At 55.8% G+C, this 15,290-nt stretch overlaps 7 protein-coding genes across 7 annotated transcripts; 4 read left to right on the top strand and 3 right to left on the bottom strand.

The window, feature by feature from the left end:
• Positions 1-798: 798 nt before the first annotated feature.
• On the top strand, positions 799-1,631 carry L226DRAFT_532035 (uncharacterized protein). Its single transcript, XM_067680185.1, has 3 exons — positions 799-889; positions 946-1,102; positions 1,218-1,631. Exons 1-3 carry the CDS (start codon positions 864-866, stop codon positions 1,401-1,403), a joined length of 369 nt encoding a protein of 122 aa, XP_067539285.1. The 5' UTR covers positions 799-863; the 3' UTR covers positions 1,404-1,631.
• Positions 1,632-2,407: 776 nt separating this feature from the next.
• Positions 2,408-3,709, top strand: L226DRAFT_503380 (N-terminal nucleophile aminohydrolase; the record flags this gene model as incomplete). The annotated part of the gene is made up of 8 exons (XM_067677929.1): positions 2,408-2,480; positions 2,535-2,550; positions 2,612-2,638; positions 2,695-2,709; positions 2,762-2,933; positions 2,999-3,165; positions 3,237-3,488; positions 3,573-3,709. Exons 1-8 carry the CDS (start codon positions 2,478-2,480, stop codon positions 3,707-3,709), a joined length of 789 nt encoding a protein of 262 aa, XP_067539284.1. The 5' UTR covers positions 2,408-2,477.
• Positions 3,710-4,059: 350 nt separating this feature from the next.
• Positions 4,060-4,758, top strand: L226DRAFT_457073 (Ctr copper transporter; the record flags this gene model as incomplete). Its single annotated transcript, XM_067675348.1, has 3 exons — positions 4,060-4,382; positions 4,484-4,583; positions 4,636-4,758. The coding sequence occupies 3 exons, from the start codon at positions 4,060-4,062 to the stop codon at positions 4,756-4,758; spliced, it is 546 nt and encodes a 181-aa protein (XP_067539283.1).
• Positions 4,759-4,868: 110 nt separating this feature from the next.
• Positions 4,869-5,697, bottom strand: L226DRAFT_532032 (Sm-like ribonucleoprotein). The gene is made up of 5 exons (XM_067680184.1): positions 5,523-5,697; positions 5,320-5,461; positions 5,187-5,263; positions 5,123-5,128; positions 4,869-5,064 (listed from the first exon to the last, which is right to left on the bottom strand). The coding sequence occupies exons 1-5, from the start codon at positions 5,632-5,634 to the stop codon at positions 5,018-5,020; spliced, it is 384 nt and encodes a 127-aa protein (XP_067539282.1). The 5' UTR covers positions 5,635-5,697; the 3' UTR covers positions 4,869-5,017.
• A 479-nt stretch (positions 5,698-6,176) lies between these two features.
• On the top strand, positions 6,177-9,969 carry L226DRAFT_598533 (uncharacterized protein; the record flags this gene model as incomplete). The annotated part of the gene is made up of 15 exons (XM_067685655.1): positions 6,177-7,094; positions 7,146-7,310; positions 7,368-7,410; positions 7,461-7,550; positions 7,607-7,690; positions 7,743-7,875; positions 7,923-8,067; positions 8,121-8,222; positions 8,277-8,535; positions 8,588-8,748; positions 8,804-9,016; positions 9,076-9,259; positions 9,308-9,465; positions 9,524-9,626; positions 9,692-9,969. 15 exons carry the CDS (start codon positions 6,177-6,179, stop codon positions 9,757-9,759), a joined length of 2,826 nt encoding a protein of 941 aa, XP_067539281.1. The 3' UTR covers positions 9,760-9,969.
• Positions 9,970-11,010: 1,041 nt separating this feature from the next.
• On the bottom strand, positions 11,011-12,866 carry L226DRAFT_481659 (uncharacterized protein; the record flags this gene model as incomplete). The annotated part of the gene is made up of 3 exons (XM_067676942.1): positions 11,011-11,290; positions 11,352-11,561; positions 11,617-12,866. The coding sequence occupies 2 exons, from the start codon at positions 12,864-12,866 to the stop codon at positions 11,402-11,404; spliced, it is 1,410 nt and encodes a 469-aa protein (XP_067539280.1). The 3' UTR covers positions 11,011-11,290; positions 11,352-11,401.
• Positions 12,867-13,144: 278 nt separating this feature from the next.
• On the bottom strand, positions 13,145-14,929 carry L226DRAFT_568312 (uncharacterized protein; the record flags this gene model as incomplete). The annotated part of the gene is made up of 3 exons (XM_067684150.1): positions 13,145-13,248; positions 13,305-14,562; positions 14,639-14,929. The coding sequence occupies 3 exons, from the start codon at positions 14,927-14,929 to the stop codon at positions 13,145-13,147; spliced, it is 1,653 nt and encodes a 550-aa protein (XP_067539279.1).
• Between the last annotated feature and the right edge of the window lie 361 nt (positions 14,930-15,290).

The following is a 15,290-nucleotide window of genomic DNA, read 5'->3' as shown; positions in this document are numbered from 1 at the left end:
CTCGCTCGCGGCCATACTGCGTCCTCTCCCTGCCCACATGCGTTTCAGTCCCACCACTAGCCCAATCGTCCCTAGTCCCGGCGTCAGGATCGTCGACCAACTTTGCTCAGGCTGCTACCCGGTGGCCCCCAGATAGAGTTGATCTGTACCTGATGCCAACCCTCGGTCGATAGGCACGTGTGTAGATACATCCAGTGAGGACCTCAAGGTCACAGTCGGATATTCGGGCGGGCCTCTCTGCAACGTTCAGGTTGTATCTTCTCCCGCGTAAGACACAGTCGCAACACACGCATGTGCTGCTTGCCCATTTGCAATCGCATCCAGAAGAGATGGTAATCTTATCCCGGTGAGAATCCGGTGTTACACCTCTGACCGGAAGTATCGGAGCGACCACGAATGACGACGGACGGCGCTGTCGGCGCAAGGGGAGCGCAGATACGACGATCTGGTGTAAATTAAGTGCTGGGTTCCTTGGAAGTCTGGATAGCTTCAGCCTCCAGCGTGGCATGAATGACAAGATCAGCGGCACCCAACGGTGTCCAGGTGGGGATATATTGCTTCATCAAGTTGTGGGAGCTGGTGGAGAATCCTATTGAAGGAGGTTAGCGGTTCGTTATTTGCGCGCGAGGATCCCAGTGCAACTCTCTTAACCACACGAATATACTGGCCACTGCGTTGCATAAAGGCATACTTAACGGATAAGGATAAACACCGAACAGCGTTTAGCCTATAGAACAAATACGAGCAAACAGTTTGGGTCAGGCGACGCGCGACGCGACGCGTCCAGCAGTCTTCACAACTCTGCCACCGACCACCACCCGGAACGCTCGCCACTCCCGCCCTCTTTCTTAAAGTTATTCACCATGTCTACAGATGCGACCACTCCCTCGTGCGTACCGCATATCGCGCTCTACCCTGACTGGTTTGACACTGAGCGTGTTGTAGTGCTGCTGCCACTGCCAACGGCAACCAGCTCGCCCCCACCTCCTCGCCCGCTGGCAAGGGCAAGGGCAAACAAGTTCACGACGACGTGATGGATGAGGACGAGGAGGAAGAGGAAGAAGACGAAGAGGAGGAAGATGAAGATGAGGAGATGGCAGAGGTATGTGTGGGCAATTTCTTTCTGGACGCGTCTACGCGACCGGCCTCGCGCGCCAGCTGATATGTTGGACTCGACACTGACTTTTACGCGTGCTCGACGCGTCCTCCGCGTATAGGAGGACGACCTCGAGGAAATCGACCCCTCGGTGATTATCACCAGTTCCCGCCGTACCCGCGGCGTCCGCGTCGACTACTCTTCTGCCGAGGCCCTCGCGAAGGCCGGTCTCAAGCCCGAAGAGGCCGCCGAGGACGACGAGAACGAGGAGTCCTTCGTCGCGCCGGACAACGAGATGCGGGACTAAGCCCCGGTGCCCCCTTTGTTTCGTGCCGACTTCGCTCAGCGCCTCGTTCAAAATCAATCGCTCTCTGCAACGAATTCTGGTGGATTGTGAATATTGGGAACAAGTTCGATGGTCGCAAATAGTCTTTCCGTGTTGTCCAGGTGTTGTCTCTGCTGTGAAAACCTCCTGTTGTTGTGCGCGTAATAGCAATGCCCCGTAGTGCCACCGACCGTCTTCTGCGCGCCGGCCATGATTCTAGCGCGAACATACTTTCCTACGGGTGTTTTCCATCGCCGGTCCCTTGGCGAGATATATCGACGGTGTTCACCGGTCGATCTTTTCCACACACGGTGACCCCGCTCCGTATATGCACCCCCGCCAGGACGATATGTGGTCTACATGACAATCATTGACGTTGCGCGGCATCTCTGTAACGTTGCATTGAGGTCCGGACTGCGCTCGCTGACCAACATTTGACTGACGGCGGAGGATTGGAACTTGGCGGAGGAGGGCGCGCAATTTAGTGGGCGCGTCACGCGTCGGGGCACGCGTTCGTGAGCTCCCACCGCAATTCAACGGGACCCTGGCATGGTTCCGTGCGGTCGGAGGGGGTTGCAGGACCGGAACCGCGTGGTGGTCGCAAACGTAAGAATGCATGAAATCGAAGACAAGCGTGCATTGCGTGACTAGGGGATTGTGAAGAAAGTACTTACATACATACGCTGGGCGTCGACCCTGGCCGGTGGCTGCTGGGCGCGCTGCGGCATGTCAGACAGTATAACAAGAGCAGCTGGGCCTCGAGGAGTCCGCCTGTCGCTGGCGGGCCTCGGCGTAGACTGAAGTGTAAGCTCCTGTAGTTTCTATATGTGCAGAACACGACCTATATGGACCCTGGGTCTCGCTGTGAATTATTTGATAGGGTTTGTGCTGATTAGTGGTTATACGTGCAAATGTAACAGGAAGTAAGTAACGTGACCTCAATGCACGTCCTCGGCAAAGTCCGATCGACGCGTACGCCTGGGACGCGTCAACTCGCTCACTTCAGACTTCAGCTCAAGATCCTCTCCGCGCACTTTCTTCCACTCGCTTTCCATCATGGTGAGTTTCGCGTAACTTGTAAAGGGATGGAGTAAGCTGAACGTCGCGCAATAGGCCAGACGTTACGATAGTACGTGCAGAGGACCGATGCGTTGCAAGCCGGTAGACTAACATTATTGACCTCACGTCAGGCCGCACCACCATCTTCTCGCCCGAAGGTACGTCGTTACTACTACCCTTATGGTAGAATTGTACTCATACATGACATCTGCAGGGCGTTTGTATCAAAGTGCGTCCGTCCCGAACGACCTTTTTGGTGTTCTCTGACCAGTGGAACATAGTCGAGTATGCCATGGAGGCCATCTCACATGCCGGATCGGTGCTCGGCGTATTGTCCAAAGACGGCGTGGTTCTTGCGGCGGAGAAGAAGGTTACAGGCAAGCTGCTTGACATGTCTGGATCGAAGGAGGGCGGATATGGAGGCAGTGGCGAGAAGATCTTCCTGCTGAACTCGTGCGTACATCACGTCTCTCCCGTCCTATCCATTTCATGCCAACGCTCTTGCACTGTGCATACAGAAATGTTGTCGCTGGTGTCGCCGGGATCACCGCCGACGCGAACTCGCTCGTGAACTACGCACGACAAGCGGCGCAAAGACATCTATACATGTACAACGAAGACATCCCTGTAGAATTGCTCGCGCAACGGTTATGTGATCTCAAGCAGGGATACACGCAATATGGAGGTGCGTTATCCGTCTATCTTTACGCGACGAGCGAGGCATATGAATCGTGCCTGACCCTGTGTACTCTTCAGGTCTCCGACCATTCGGTGTTTCCCTGCTCTACGCCGGCTACGACCCCCACTACCAGTTCCAGCTATACCACTCTGACCCATCGGGGAACTACTCGGGATGGAAGGCGACATGTATTGGGGCGAACAACGGCACGGCGACGTCCCTGCTCAAGCAGGAGTACAAGGAAGACATCTCGGTAGAGGACGCGATCGAGCTCGTGCTTAGGACAATGAGCAAGACCATGGACAGCACGACGCTTGGCAGTGAGAAGCGTACGTGACCCTTCCATCTGCGCTCCCCCATTTACGTCCACCCATCGCTGCATATGTTAATGTTTTGTGCCCATGCTTCAACAGTAGAGTTCGCGACCTTGACTTTGGACGCGAACAAGCAGCCCAAGGCCAAGATCTACAAGCCCGCGGAGATCGACGCGCTGCTGCAGAAACACGGCCTGGCGAAGAAGGATGAGGACACGGACATGGCGTCGGCATGATCGCGGCTTGTAGGATTGTTTTTGGCATTGGACCTGCTCTCTGTACACAATACGATTGCGTTTTCACTCTCAATTGCCTTGTCTCCTGAACTGCATTGGACTGATGTAGTTAGCGTTATCTACTGCTTTGGCAGCGGGACGCCGTGCGTAAGTAAGTACCGCTACAGTGGGCGCTTTCCCCAGGAGGCCTCGCACGGTCGAGTTCCAGCCCTCCATCTCCGCAGCGACGAGGGCGGCCAGGAGTCTCCCGTCTCGATTTCCCTATTCTCTTCCACGACCTCACCAAACACCGACTCTACACCATGAATCACGGCGACCACGGCGGGCACGAAGGGCACGACATGCCGGGCATGCCCATGGGGCCGAAGTGCTCGATGAACATGCTGTGGAACACGCAGATCGAGGATACGTGCATCGTCTTCCGCTCGTGGCACATCTCGACGACGAGCGCGTTCGTGTTCTCGTGCCTCGTCGTCGTCGGGCTCGGCGTGCTGTACGAGTACCTGCGCGTGGCCCAGCGGGACGTGGACAGGCGCATCGCGGCGCGGCTGAGTGCGCAGGGGAAGGGGAAGGCGGCGGCTGGAGCGTCGGTGAGTGGTCGGGACTCACCTGAGATCGACTCGGAAGAGGCGGGATTGTTGACTGGCTCGTTGGTTGTGAAGGGGTACACTGGGTGAGTACGCCGTTCTCAAGTTCTTGGTGGCTACGCCGAGGGTGCCTGGGACAGCTAGTAGGGACTTCAACGTGTGTAGGTGCTGATACGGGTTTCTGCAGGACATCGCTCCCCTTCGCGGCTCGCGTTACTCGTGCGTCGCTGTACGGCGCGCAGGTCTTCCTGTCCTTCTTCCTTATGCTGGTGTTCATGACGTACAATGTGAGGTTCACTCTCGTCTGTGTGGCGCATTGCCTGACGAGCTCGCAACCAGGCATACCTCATCCTCGCCACCGTCGTCGGTGCTGCCCTTGGGCACTTCATCTTCTCGTCTTACATGGACATCGACGCGGTACTGTCGGGCGGCGCGGACAGCAAGGGCATGGCCTGCCACTAGAACTCTGGATGGCGTTGGACTGCTCGGTGTACGATAGTAGATCTGTGGATGTTTTCGTGCTGTGCATATCTATTTGGATTATCCCCCGTCTCGTTCCTTGGACGGCCTGAGAGGGAGGGTGGCGACACACAAGCAAGACGTCTCGCACGATGGATGATATGCAGGGTAACAGAGTCAAGATCTACTAACACATGTACAGCTATGGGAACAGTTTTGGAAGAACAAGAGAAGCGCACTACAACCGAGTCCTGGTACACGTTCATCGACGGATACCTCTTGCAGAAGGGACACCACGACCACGACGAGCTACAACGACAATCTTCAGCAACGAATGGACGAGGCACAGAGAAGGATATTGACACACCGTTTGCTGGATGTTGGAAGACCAGTCAATCGAAGCTTGCAGAGGGACAGAGTGGAATACGCACCTCGCATGATCGTGGCCCTTCCACGGGCCGTACCGATACCCCTTCCCCTCATCGCGTTCGGACCGACACGCTTGAACCTGGGAGGGGTGTATATGACGATCAGCTCACAGTGCATTGACAAAATGCAACTCACATCGGTGCGTTCTGGAGCATGTCGGGGACAATGAAGAACCTGACCATACTTCCCCTGATGTATACTTGATCAAGCTGGGACACACGGCCGTCCCGCTGAGTCACAGTAATGTCCTTCAAGGCGATGTTGAGATTATCCTCAGCTAGAGTAAGGTATGAAGCATGAACATAGGCAACTTGCGGACAGGATCAAATAGAACGCACCTTCTGCGAGTTTGCCCCGGTAGAGCTGGCCAGTTTTCAGCTCAACGGTGATGACATGTCCAAGGGATTCATGGAGGAGCTTGACGGGTACACCGAGTCCTGCGTTGGCCATTTTTGCGAGGTGATAGGGATCGGTAAGTCGTTAACGAGAGCCGCGCTTGAAAGCTGGTGAATCTGAACGCGAGGCGTTGGTACATGCTCACCTGCACCAGGCTCGCAGCCAGTCTGCTCTTGTCACGTGAAGCTGCCATATGCGGACAGGTCGCGGACCTGGGGCCCGGTTTGCCCGACCCCATTGTGGCTAGGCGCCTACAGGGCTTGGCCTGGAGGACAGAGGAAGCCTCTCGTAGTCGGCCGAACAGCTTCAACGGCGAAGACAACTCCTCCTGTTCCAAAGTCCACGCCGTGCCCGTCTACGCTCATCATCTTCACGCGTCGGCCACTGCGAGGAATTCGCGTGCACGCGAGGCCTGGGCGACGTCGTCAGGTGAGCAGCGTTCTGTGAGTCTGTGAAGTCTTCGGCGACCGGTACGAACGATGCTGATCCTACAATCCTGGCCGACCCCGGTAGTCGACCTGGACGGACTCCTAGACGTGCGAGCCCATCGCTATTGAGGAGCACACTACCCCCCGTCAAGCGAACTTACCCCCACCATGCCTCCGATGAAGAAGACGCTGTCCTTTTCGGCCTTGGATGCTCGCAGAGAGGAGCCACCACCGTCAGGACCCCTCAGCGGACCCTCAACAACGGAATGGAGGCGTCAGCGTCTCCTCCAGATAGGCAACCCAAATGCCACCACGTCCGCAGAGGCCCCTGCAGACGAGACGTCTTCCCTACGGCCCAACCCTGAGCTACGCCCGGCCTCATATGGCACTCTCCCTGCTGCCGCACGCATCAACGGTGGCAAGCAGAAGTCCTCTTTCCGTGCGCGTCACGCGCTAGGTGCGCTCCCTAGCCTCCTCATTCCCAAGGGCCGCTACACAAACCCGCCCACGCCAAGTGTCAGCTCCCCCCGCTCCCTACGGAACAGCAGCTACTTCGCCACTCAGCGCCCTATATCCGCGTATGACAAGCCTGTCGTTGACATTGACGAGGTGCCGGTCGAGGGTGCCATCAAGACGAATGGAATCCGCGTCTGGTACTCGTCCTTCACCTCCATTGATTGGTTGCATGACGCGATCAAAGACTCTGCGCGTCTGGGCGCGCTCCGAAAACGCAAGTCACGGCGCGGACGTATACGGAGACAGCTGGACAGGAGCATTGGCTGGATCGCTGTCACCATCATCGGCGTCCTAACTGCGCTCATCGCGTTCATGATCGTGCGCGGGGAACAGTGGCTCTTTGACATCAAGGAGGGCTACTGCACCCAGGGGATCTTCAAAGCAAAGCGTTTCTGTTGTCCGATCCTGGATGACGACGTTCTCCGGCTTGCGCCTGCGTTCCTGACCCTGCAAATAGAGGAAGGCTGTCCCGCGTGGCGGACATGGGGCGAATACTTCACGCCCGTGGCCGATCGTGCAGATTGGCTTGAGACCGAGGCTATTGAGTATGCCATGTACACCGTTGTTGCCGTACGTGCTTCGCAGTCATATCAGCGTGACGCTCTCCCATCATTCACACAGATCCTCCTTGCCGTGATCTCGTCGCTTTTGACTATCCACTTGACGGCTTCGACTTCCTTCTCCACAAGGAAGGACTCAGGCGTGCTCTCGTCTACCTTTGCTACTGAAAATGATCCCAAGGCGGTCACCGACTCCCCACCCCAGGCGCGCAAAGTCCTATACTATGTATGCTTCTTCAGAGACAAACACATACAGCTCCTGATCGACCGCATACACTCATAGGCTGCAGGTAGTGGCATCCCGGAGATCAAGACCATCTTGTCAGGTACGAGCTCCGTACATCTTGATACGACTGCACTCACCCTGTTACGGCAGGCTTCGTGATCCATGGTTATCTTGGTGGACGCACATTGTTCACCAAGTCAGTTGGTCTGGCACTGTCTGTAGCATCTGGCCTGTCTCTAGGTAGGTGCCTGTTCCGCGAGGGTGCTTATCACGACTCATATTTCCAACTTGTGCAGGCAAGGAGGGCCCGTTCGTCCACATTGCCTCTTGCGTCGGCAACATAGTCAGCAGGTTCTTCAGTAAGTACGAGACAAACGAAGGTACGTCCCTTACATCGATGTAATCTTGCTGGAAAATTGACATCGCTCACAGGAAAGCGTCGTGGTGTCTTGAGTGCTGCCTGTGCCGCTGGTGTGGCCGTGGCCTTCGGTGCCCCGATCGGCGGTGTCTTGTTCAGCCTGGAAGAGGTGTCCTACTTCTTCCCTGCCAAGGTCATGTGGAGAAGGTACGATCACTATATGCGCGATTGAATCTGATTCTGACTATTCACAGCTTCTTCTGTGCTATGGTCGCCGCCGTGACGTTACGCTTCCTGGATCCCTTTGGGAGCGGCAAGCTAGTGCTCTTCCAAGTGACGTATGACAAGGATTGGCATGCATACGAGCTAGTCCCCTTCGTCTTCCTCGGCGTCCTTGGTGTAAGTGGTCCGTTTCAGTGAGTACCACTGGTCGTCCTGACCGTGTTCCATAGGGTGTCTATGGTGCATGGTTCTCCAAGTTGAACTATCGCTGGAGCCGCCATGTACGAAACGGCACATGGCTCAAGAGCTATCCTGTCACAGAAGTCATCCTGGTGGGTCATCCATACCTTACTTCCAATGTTGTCCCTTGCTGATCTCGACCATAGGTCACTCTCGCGACCGCCCTCCTCAGCTTCTTGAACCCTTACACTCGTATGGGCGGAACTGAACTTGTCTACAACCTCTTCGCGGAGTGTCGCGAGGGCAGCAAAAATACGCACTCGGGCCTGTGCGTGCTTAATCCTCCGACGCAGGCCATGCCCGTCATTGGGGCCATCTTCGTCGCGATGATCGTCAAGGGGGCTCTCACTATTGTCACCTTTGGTATCAAAGTGCCTGCAGGCATTTTCATTCCGTCACTTGGAGGTATGTCGCATGTGTACGCTCTTGAGTTCCTCCACCTTACAAAGGTCAACAGTTGGCGCGTGTGCGGGACGCATCGTTGGTATCCTGATCCAGTGGATGCAGTTCTCGTACCCTCAGAGCGCCGCGTTTGCCGCGTGCAAGGGTGACCTGAACTGCGTCATTCCTGGTCTATACGCCATGGTTGGGGCAGCTGCCACACTCTCCGGTGTTACTGTATGTAGTTTTTCCACTTTGTATAAAGTCGTTCCGTTGACCGCATGCCCACTAGCGTACCACCGTCTCTCTGGCCGTTATTATGTTCGAACTGACAGACACGCTCACCTACGCCGCACCGGTCATGCTGTCTGTCCTTGTTGCGAAGACTGTCGCCGATGCCTTGGAGCCGAAGGGTATTTACGATCTGGTCATCGAGCTCTCGCAGCTGCCATACCTCGACGCCAAGCATGAATACATCTGGGGTGCACACCAGATCAACGACGTGGTCAGTCGCAGGTCGCCTCTCCCTCCCTGTCTATGCGCGTGCTCACGCTTTCTCCCCAGACCGATCGCGACGTGGAGATCATTCGCGTCGACCGCACGAACACCGTCAAGAGCCTCCGGGACAAGCTGCAAGAGCTGGTCAACTCTGGAAACTCCGATAGTGGCTTCCCGATCTTGAGGCCTGATGATGAGGGCATGCGCATGGTTGGCTACATCGGCGCGAACGAGCTAGAGCATGCTCTGAGTAAGTATCCGCATCAACTGGAGGCTGGAGGCTTACCGGATTTCGCAGGCATCGTTGCGGACAACCCGGACGAAGAAGTCTTCTTCCACCCTGCCACCCCTAACGGCCACATTGGACCCATGGCATCTTCGGTTTCCTCGCTGACGGAGACGGGCTCGAACTTCATTGGGGCTAACCCGTATGACTTCAGCTGTTATATGGATCAGGTGCGCTGGTTGCTTCCTGGTATGAGTCACGGTTTGGGTGACAGTAAACCTCCGCTAGGCTCCGCTGACGGTGCAAGATAACTCGCCGCTTGAGATGGTTCAGCAATTCTTCACTAAGCTTGGCGCCCGATACGTCGTCGTCACGGACACCGATGGACATTGTGAGTACCAGTCGTCAATCGTCTGGCTTGTTCGACTGCTGACCGTACTGCGTACCGTACCTTAGACGAAGGCGTCATCGACAAGAAGACCTGGCTTGCGTTCCTGGACGAGCTGGAGCACAAGTCTAACTGATACCACCCATAGCGGCACTATACCTGTTTGTTCTTGGTTTACGCCATCCTAACTCATGGACAGTGACACTGGATCTGAACTCAACATCGTCGTATCGGACTGGTCTCATGTACTTGCACTGATACCCAGCATTTAACAATCTATCAGTCACCCATTCACAGCTCCAAAACGCGACAAAGCACTTATGCAGGGCTAGCAAAGAGGCGAAAACGATTCAATCCAAGTTCTGATGTGCCGCTGCCGAGGTCACATGGACATAAGGTTCGTGCGTGTGTGCTGCAGCTGAGGCTGAGTATTTATGGCCAACCCCATGGTAAGCGCGTTGCTCCTTGTCCTCGACACCTTTCCCCACTGAATACCGTTCTTGCGCCCTTCCGAGGTACGACTCTTGGATCTTACCTTTGCAGCTTGCTGCAGCCGCTATACGATGACCAGACTGTTGCACATGCGCCACTTTGGGTGCTTGCCCAAAGACTCATCGTGAGATGAAGAGGGTGTGCCAGTCTTCGCACGGGCATTCACGTGGACGTCGTGGCGTGCGACACCTATTGGCCGATTCACCCTATCGCTCGATACTGGGCAAGCTGTACTCTGTACACACAGTCCAGACAGGAATAATTCTCCATCCGGTCCGTGCAGGATGCCGTCGCGCTCCTTGTGAGCGCGCTGCTGCGGCGTCTGCACACCGACTCGGAGCGTTAGTATGTCAGAAGCTCTGCAGGTATCTCGGGTCGACTCCTCTCGCTCCCGTGCGCTCTGTCGCGATCGCGCCGGTCCTGTGGGTGCCGCATGGCGGCATGCGGCAACGCTCGTCGCGCATGTCGTATCCGCAGGGTCAGGTGGGGCCGTGTCAGGCGTACTGGGGTGGAAGTCTGTGGGCCCAAGGTGCTAGGAGCGTTCTGAGATGCTATGCGACGTTCGCGCAGCAATGCGCGCGCGCACGGGGGGCTACTTCTTGGACCGTCGAGTATGAGGGGTGTTGGGCTGTTGGGTGTCCTGCTGCGACACCCGGTGTATACCGCTTCGTGTCGCTGCGCAATTTTTGGGATCACATTGTCATCCTCTCGAGGGGTGACCATTGTAGACACGTATATTACATAGTGTCTATGATGCATGCACGTACCAGACGATTACAGTTGTAGGTTCCTGGTATTATGTCGGCAAGGGAACAAGTGCAACGTGCTCACTAGTACTCGACTGATAACAAGTGCTATCACGGCAATCGTACTGGCAGACTAAGGTCTGACATCTCGCCTCTGTACCTTCGATATATTCGGAACGTGTGGGATCAAAGGATCTGGAGCTCGTCAACATCAATTGAAAGGAACGATATTGAGATCCCTGTATCGCAAGGGTGGGTCCACAAACCGGTGACCGGGAAGGAGCGCACATGCTTGCCAGCACAGTATACGTGGGGGAGACAAAACAGCGGAGTCAGCCGCGATGGACGCAGCATGGAGCGACATCGTCGGGCCCTGTGAGGGACGTCCGTAGTAGACAAAGAAACTATGTTACATACAGAACCTGTGACCTGTGTGGTGATCGGAGTGAGTACGGAGGGTATATGTTAACGATAGAAGTCCAACACTCACCATACTATACGACGGTGGGAACGACTGTGCCAACAAATACTGGACTTATTTCATGCGCCTGATGATGTGGTATCGTCATGTCCCATATCTAGGTTCGACGCGACGTCTCGACCTTTATACCGCCAAAATGTGCGGAATGCGTGAGGCCAGGCGATCTGCAGCTCGTCCGCATTGATCACGCCTCCTGTGATCAGCATGGCGTCGACATCTCTAATACTCAATGCTCAGCCATCGACTTGAGCGAAGAAAGCCCATACGTGCTCACTTGAATCCTGGAGAAGCCATGCAACCCTTCCCGGTCAAGATGCGCGCGGGAGACAACACCGCAGTGTCTGCCACGATGGATGCTGCTTGGAGCGACATTGCCCAGTGGTGCCGAACAGCGTCCGCCAGTATGCCGCCCTCCTCCAGCGTGTGCAAGGTCCAGCTCGTATAGCCACGCGGGATATGTACGTCGCCAGTGATCTTCGTAGCGACGAGGTGTGCGATGCCGTTGCTGTCCATGGTGGTGAGGTATAGGAGCTCAGTCCCATCGATCCCGAACGAGCCATACCAAAGGCCCTCCATGTTTTGCAGCGACCAATTCGAGGACCGCGGATCCACACCGGGTAGGATGGTGCGCCTCAAGGGATAGTAGCGGGGTGGGCGTGGGTCGAGAGATTCGAAGGGTATGGTGGGAACATGGAGAGCTGCCCATGGACAGTTCTCTGGATTAGGCCGCAAGCAGCGGATGGACATCGCTGGTGGCTTCCGTACAGAGGAGGGCTCTACCCAGATGAGGGGGAGCCGGGCGGCGGGATATATCTGGATGATAGAGCTCTGGTTCAGTTGGCTCTCCGGTTCTTCGGGCAGGCGTGGCAAACGTGACGTTTCATCGCACCAGTGCGAGCTCGGCATGGGGAACTCTGGCAGGCTCACCACGCGGCGATAGAACTGGATGCGGGCTCTCGTTTTAGTCTCGGCACGAACGGAGAGTCGTGCTGGATGGCGGATAGATGGGGTGGACGGATCGCTGTAACAGAATATGCGAACGCTGGCGTCGGCCTCTGCGGTGCCATCGCCATACGCAGGTTGCCCAACTTCCTCTTCTCCGGGGTCAGACTCGAAACTGATCTTGGTGGCGCGGATGTATGAAGGAGGAATGGGATTGCGATCGGCATGTGCAGAAAAGGACCAGACCTCCCCTACAATTCCTCCCTGCTCTTCCTCGTCTCCGGAGATCAATTTGAATTCCAGGACGTTGCTCCGGAACGGATGGTCGTTGGCCCACAGGCCAAGGATCGGAGCATAGGGGTGAATCAACTTGGTATATATAGTAAATGGGGAGAGTCCACCGAAGTACGTGAAGTCTCTAAGTCCGTATGGAGCACATAACTTCTTCCATAGGGAGTCGTTTGCCAGGTGTTGATGCAGAGCCTTGCAGGTGCTACAGAAGTTGACAAGGTCGCGGATAGTAGTGAAGGAAAACAGTGTGTGTATGATGTCAAAGGGAAGAGGCAGCATATGAGCACACATTCGCAGACAGGATACAATATGATCGAGTTGCAGGCGAAGAGGGCCAGAGTTGCAGACGCCAAAGAGACGATGTAAACTCTCACGTGTCGTACGTTCTGAGCGTCTGAGTTGCCTTTTCCGTCGAATCGGGTCATCGCTATAGGCGGATTGAGACTATCTCTGCATTCCTCACACATCAATCGACCCCTCAGATAGCACTCGAATACTGCTCTTTAGCTAGGATTAAGTAGGGTGTGACTCTTCCGCGGCGCCAATGAGCATTACCACATCGTGGCCTCTTACGGCCCGGGAGGGCGGGGGAAGCCAAGGACTTGAAGGGCATTGAGGTCTGTCGTCCAGTTCCGCGGCACTTTAGAGCTGTCCCACTTCCTACGCATACGTTCTATGGTGTTTCATGTGATTTCAGTAGATGAAGCTCATAATTAGCTGTTACCGTACCCCTCTTCGTAGTTTCGCCCTTTTCTTCAAACAGATCCACCGCCGCCTTGGGGAACAGGCGCCGGAGAGCGGCCTCCAATTGTATGTACCTGGTTGACAGGCAATTGAAGGCGACCAAGTTCGTCTGTGGAACCGCAGACTGAGCAAGACTCTCGATCTCTCTGCGCTCATCCCGAGAGACTGACGCAGCCATCACGGCGATCCTTTTCAAAGTAGGCTTCTTGATGGCCAGCTTGACAACGGAGAGTAGTGACGGCAGGAGTGAATGGGGGCCGCCAACAATCGCCAACTCGTCCTCTGATTCAGAGTCGGCGCTTTGCTTGGAATGGATCCTGAGGCATTTGAGCAGTGGCCAGCCGGACTGAATCGAACCGATATCGCGATCGGACACGGCAGTCTCGACTAAGTCCAGCGAGACGTCTTCCAAATGGGACAATGACAAGAGAGCCAGCAGATCGCTAAACTTCACTGCCGCCCCACCCCCGGCTTTCCTCAGGAAGAGTCGGAGCGTCTTCAGCGAGTTTGCCCAGGGAAGCGAAGGCAGAGCCTCCATGCATCTCAACACATCGCTCGGGACTTCAGAGATCAAGTCAAGCTTGAGGAAGGAGAGGTGCTTGGAGACGACCCTCCGAAGAAGCGTCCTCACTTCGAATGCCCTGCCCTGCAACGTCAGCTCCCGCAAAGCCGGGAATGCGTTACTGGCAAGTTTCGATGCGAGATGTCCTGTAATGCGCCGCAGATCAAGGTATATGATCTCCAAACAAGGGAGCTGGGAGATGGTGGGGAGCACAAAGGCGACGTCAACCCTCTGGAACGCGGCTGAACGAAGGTTCGCAAAGTCGCACGAGATGCCGAAGGCCAGAGACGATTCCCCGGTGATGCGAAGATGCTCAAGGATGGGGCAAGCAAACCTCAGCGTGTTAAGGTCGTGCTCTATCCCAACTGTCCCATCACCTTGCCCACGGGCATCAACGTAGAATGCCAGCAGACAGGGTCCTACGAGGGCGCGAAGCGCAAGCTGGCGATATGGAACCATGGAAGACGTCCAGTGTAGGATGCGTATGTTCGGCAGCAGGGGCTGGTCTTGGCTTATCTTCAGAAGCTGCGTAAGGAGGCGGGATGCGGGATCGAGTTTACGCCCAGGGGCGCCGATCAGTTGACAATCGTCAACCTCGTACTGAGCCGCGTATGCGATTGTCTTCACGCGAATGGCGTATTGCTGAAAGCGGCGCCACTCCAGCTCTGGAATACGGACATCCTGTTCAATAGCAGGCGGGACACCGACACATGAGCACGTCTAAGTCATGACTGCTTCGACTTGAATGAGTACACACCATTGCGTTTAGCCCCCTACGCGGGTCATAGCAACTGAACAACCGGAGCAGAGGGTATATACCCTTGGGAAGGGCAGCCCATAGGACGTCCAGGGCGGAGGGGGACCAAGCCTTGCACACTCGCGCGCAACAGGCCAGAGACTTCCTGTCGACACTCTTGACTTGGTTGGCAAGACCGAGCACATCGAGCGGCGGCAATGACGCTTCCCAACGTTTGACCTCGGTAAATTGAGAGAAGATCTTCTCGAGGATGTCGGGGATGCTCAAAATCGGGTGCGGTGAGTTGGGCATGGTAGGTGAGAGGCAGCGGGGGTCTGTCAAACAGAGGCACGCATGGCAAATTGTGCCGAGGCTCTTATAGCCCCCCTCCCCCCATGGGAGCCACCGGCATTGTATCCCTAAGCGGTATGTGCGGTGACTCTACCGACGTGGCACAATGGTGTCTCATATCGGCCATTATCTGCAACAATGCATCGGTTAAACAGCATGAACGAGTCAATGGAAAGTCCGAACCTGCCTTGTTCTACAATTCTTCGACAGCAAAGTGTCCGGAAAGGCCTGATCAAACGAAAACGTCCAGTGGACGCCGTGATAGATTGCATGCGGCCAGTTCGAGTCTGAGTAGCCACTGGCACTGGCCGGTAGCCAAGAA

The sequence above is a fragment of the Lentinus tigrinus genome, assembly GCF_003813185.1.
Source record: "Lentinus tigrinus ALCF2SS1-7 unplaced genomic scaffold L226scaffold_5, whole genome shotgun sequence".
NCBI lineage: Eukaryota > Fungi > Basidiomycota > Agaricomycetes > Polyporales > Polyporaceae > Lentinus > Lentinus tigrinus.
The sequence above is the reverse complement of the archived record's forward strand: the minus strand, read 5'-3'. Positions and strand labels throughout refer to the sequence as shown.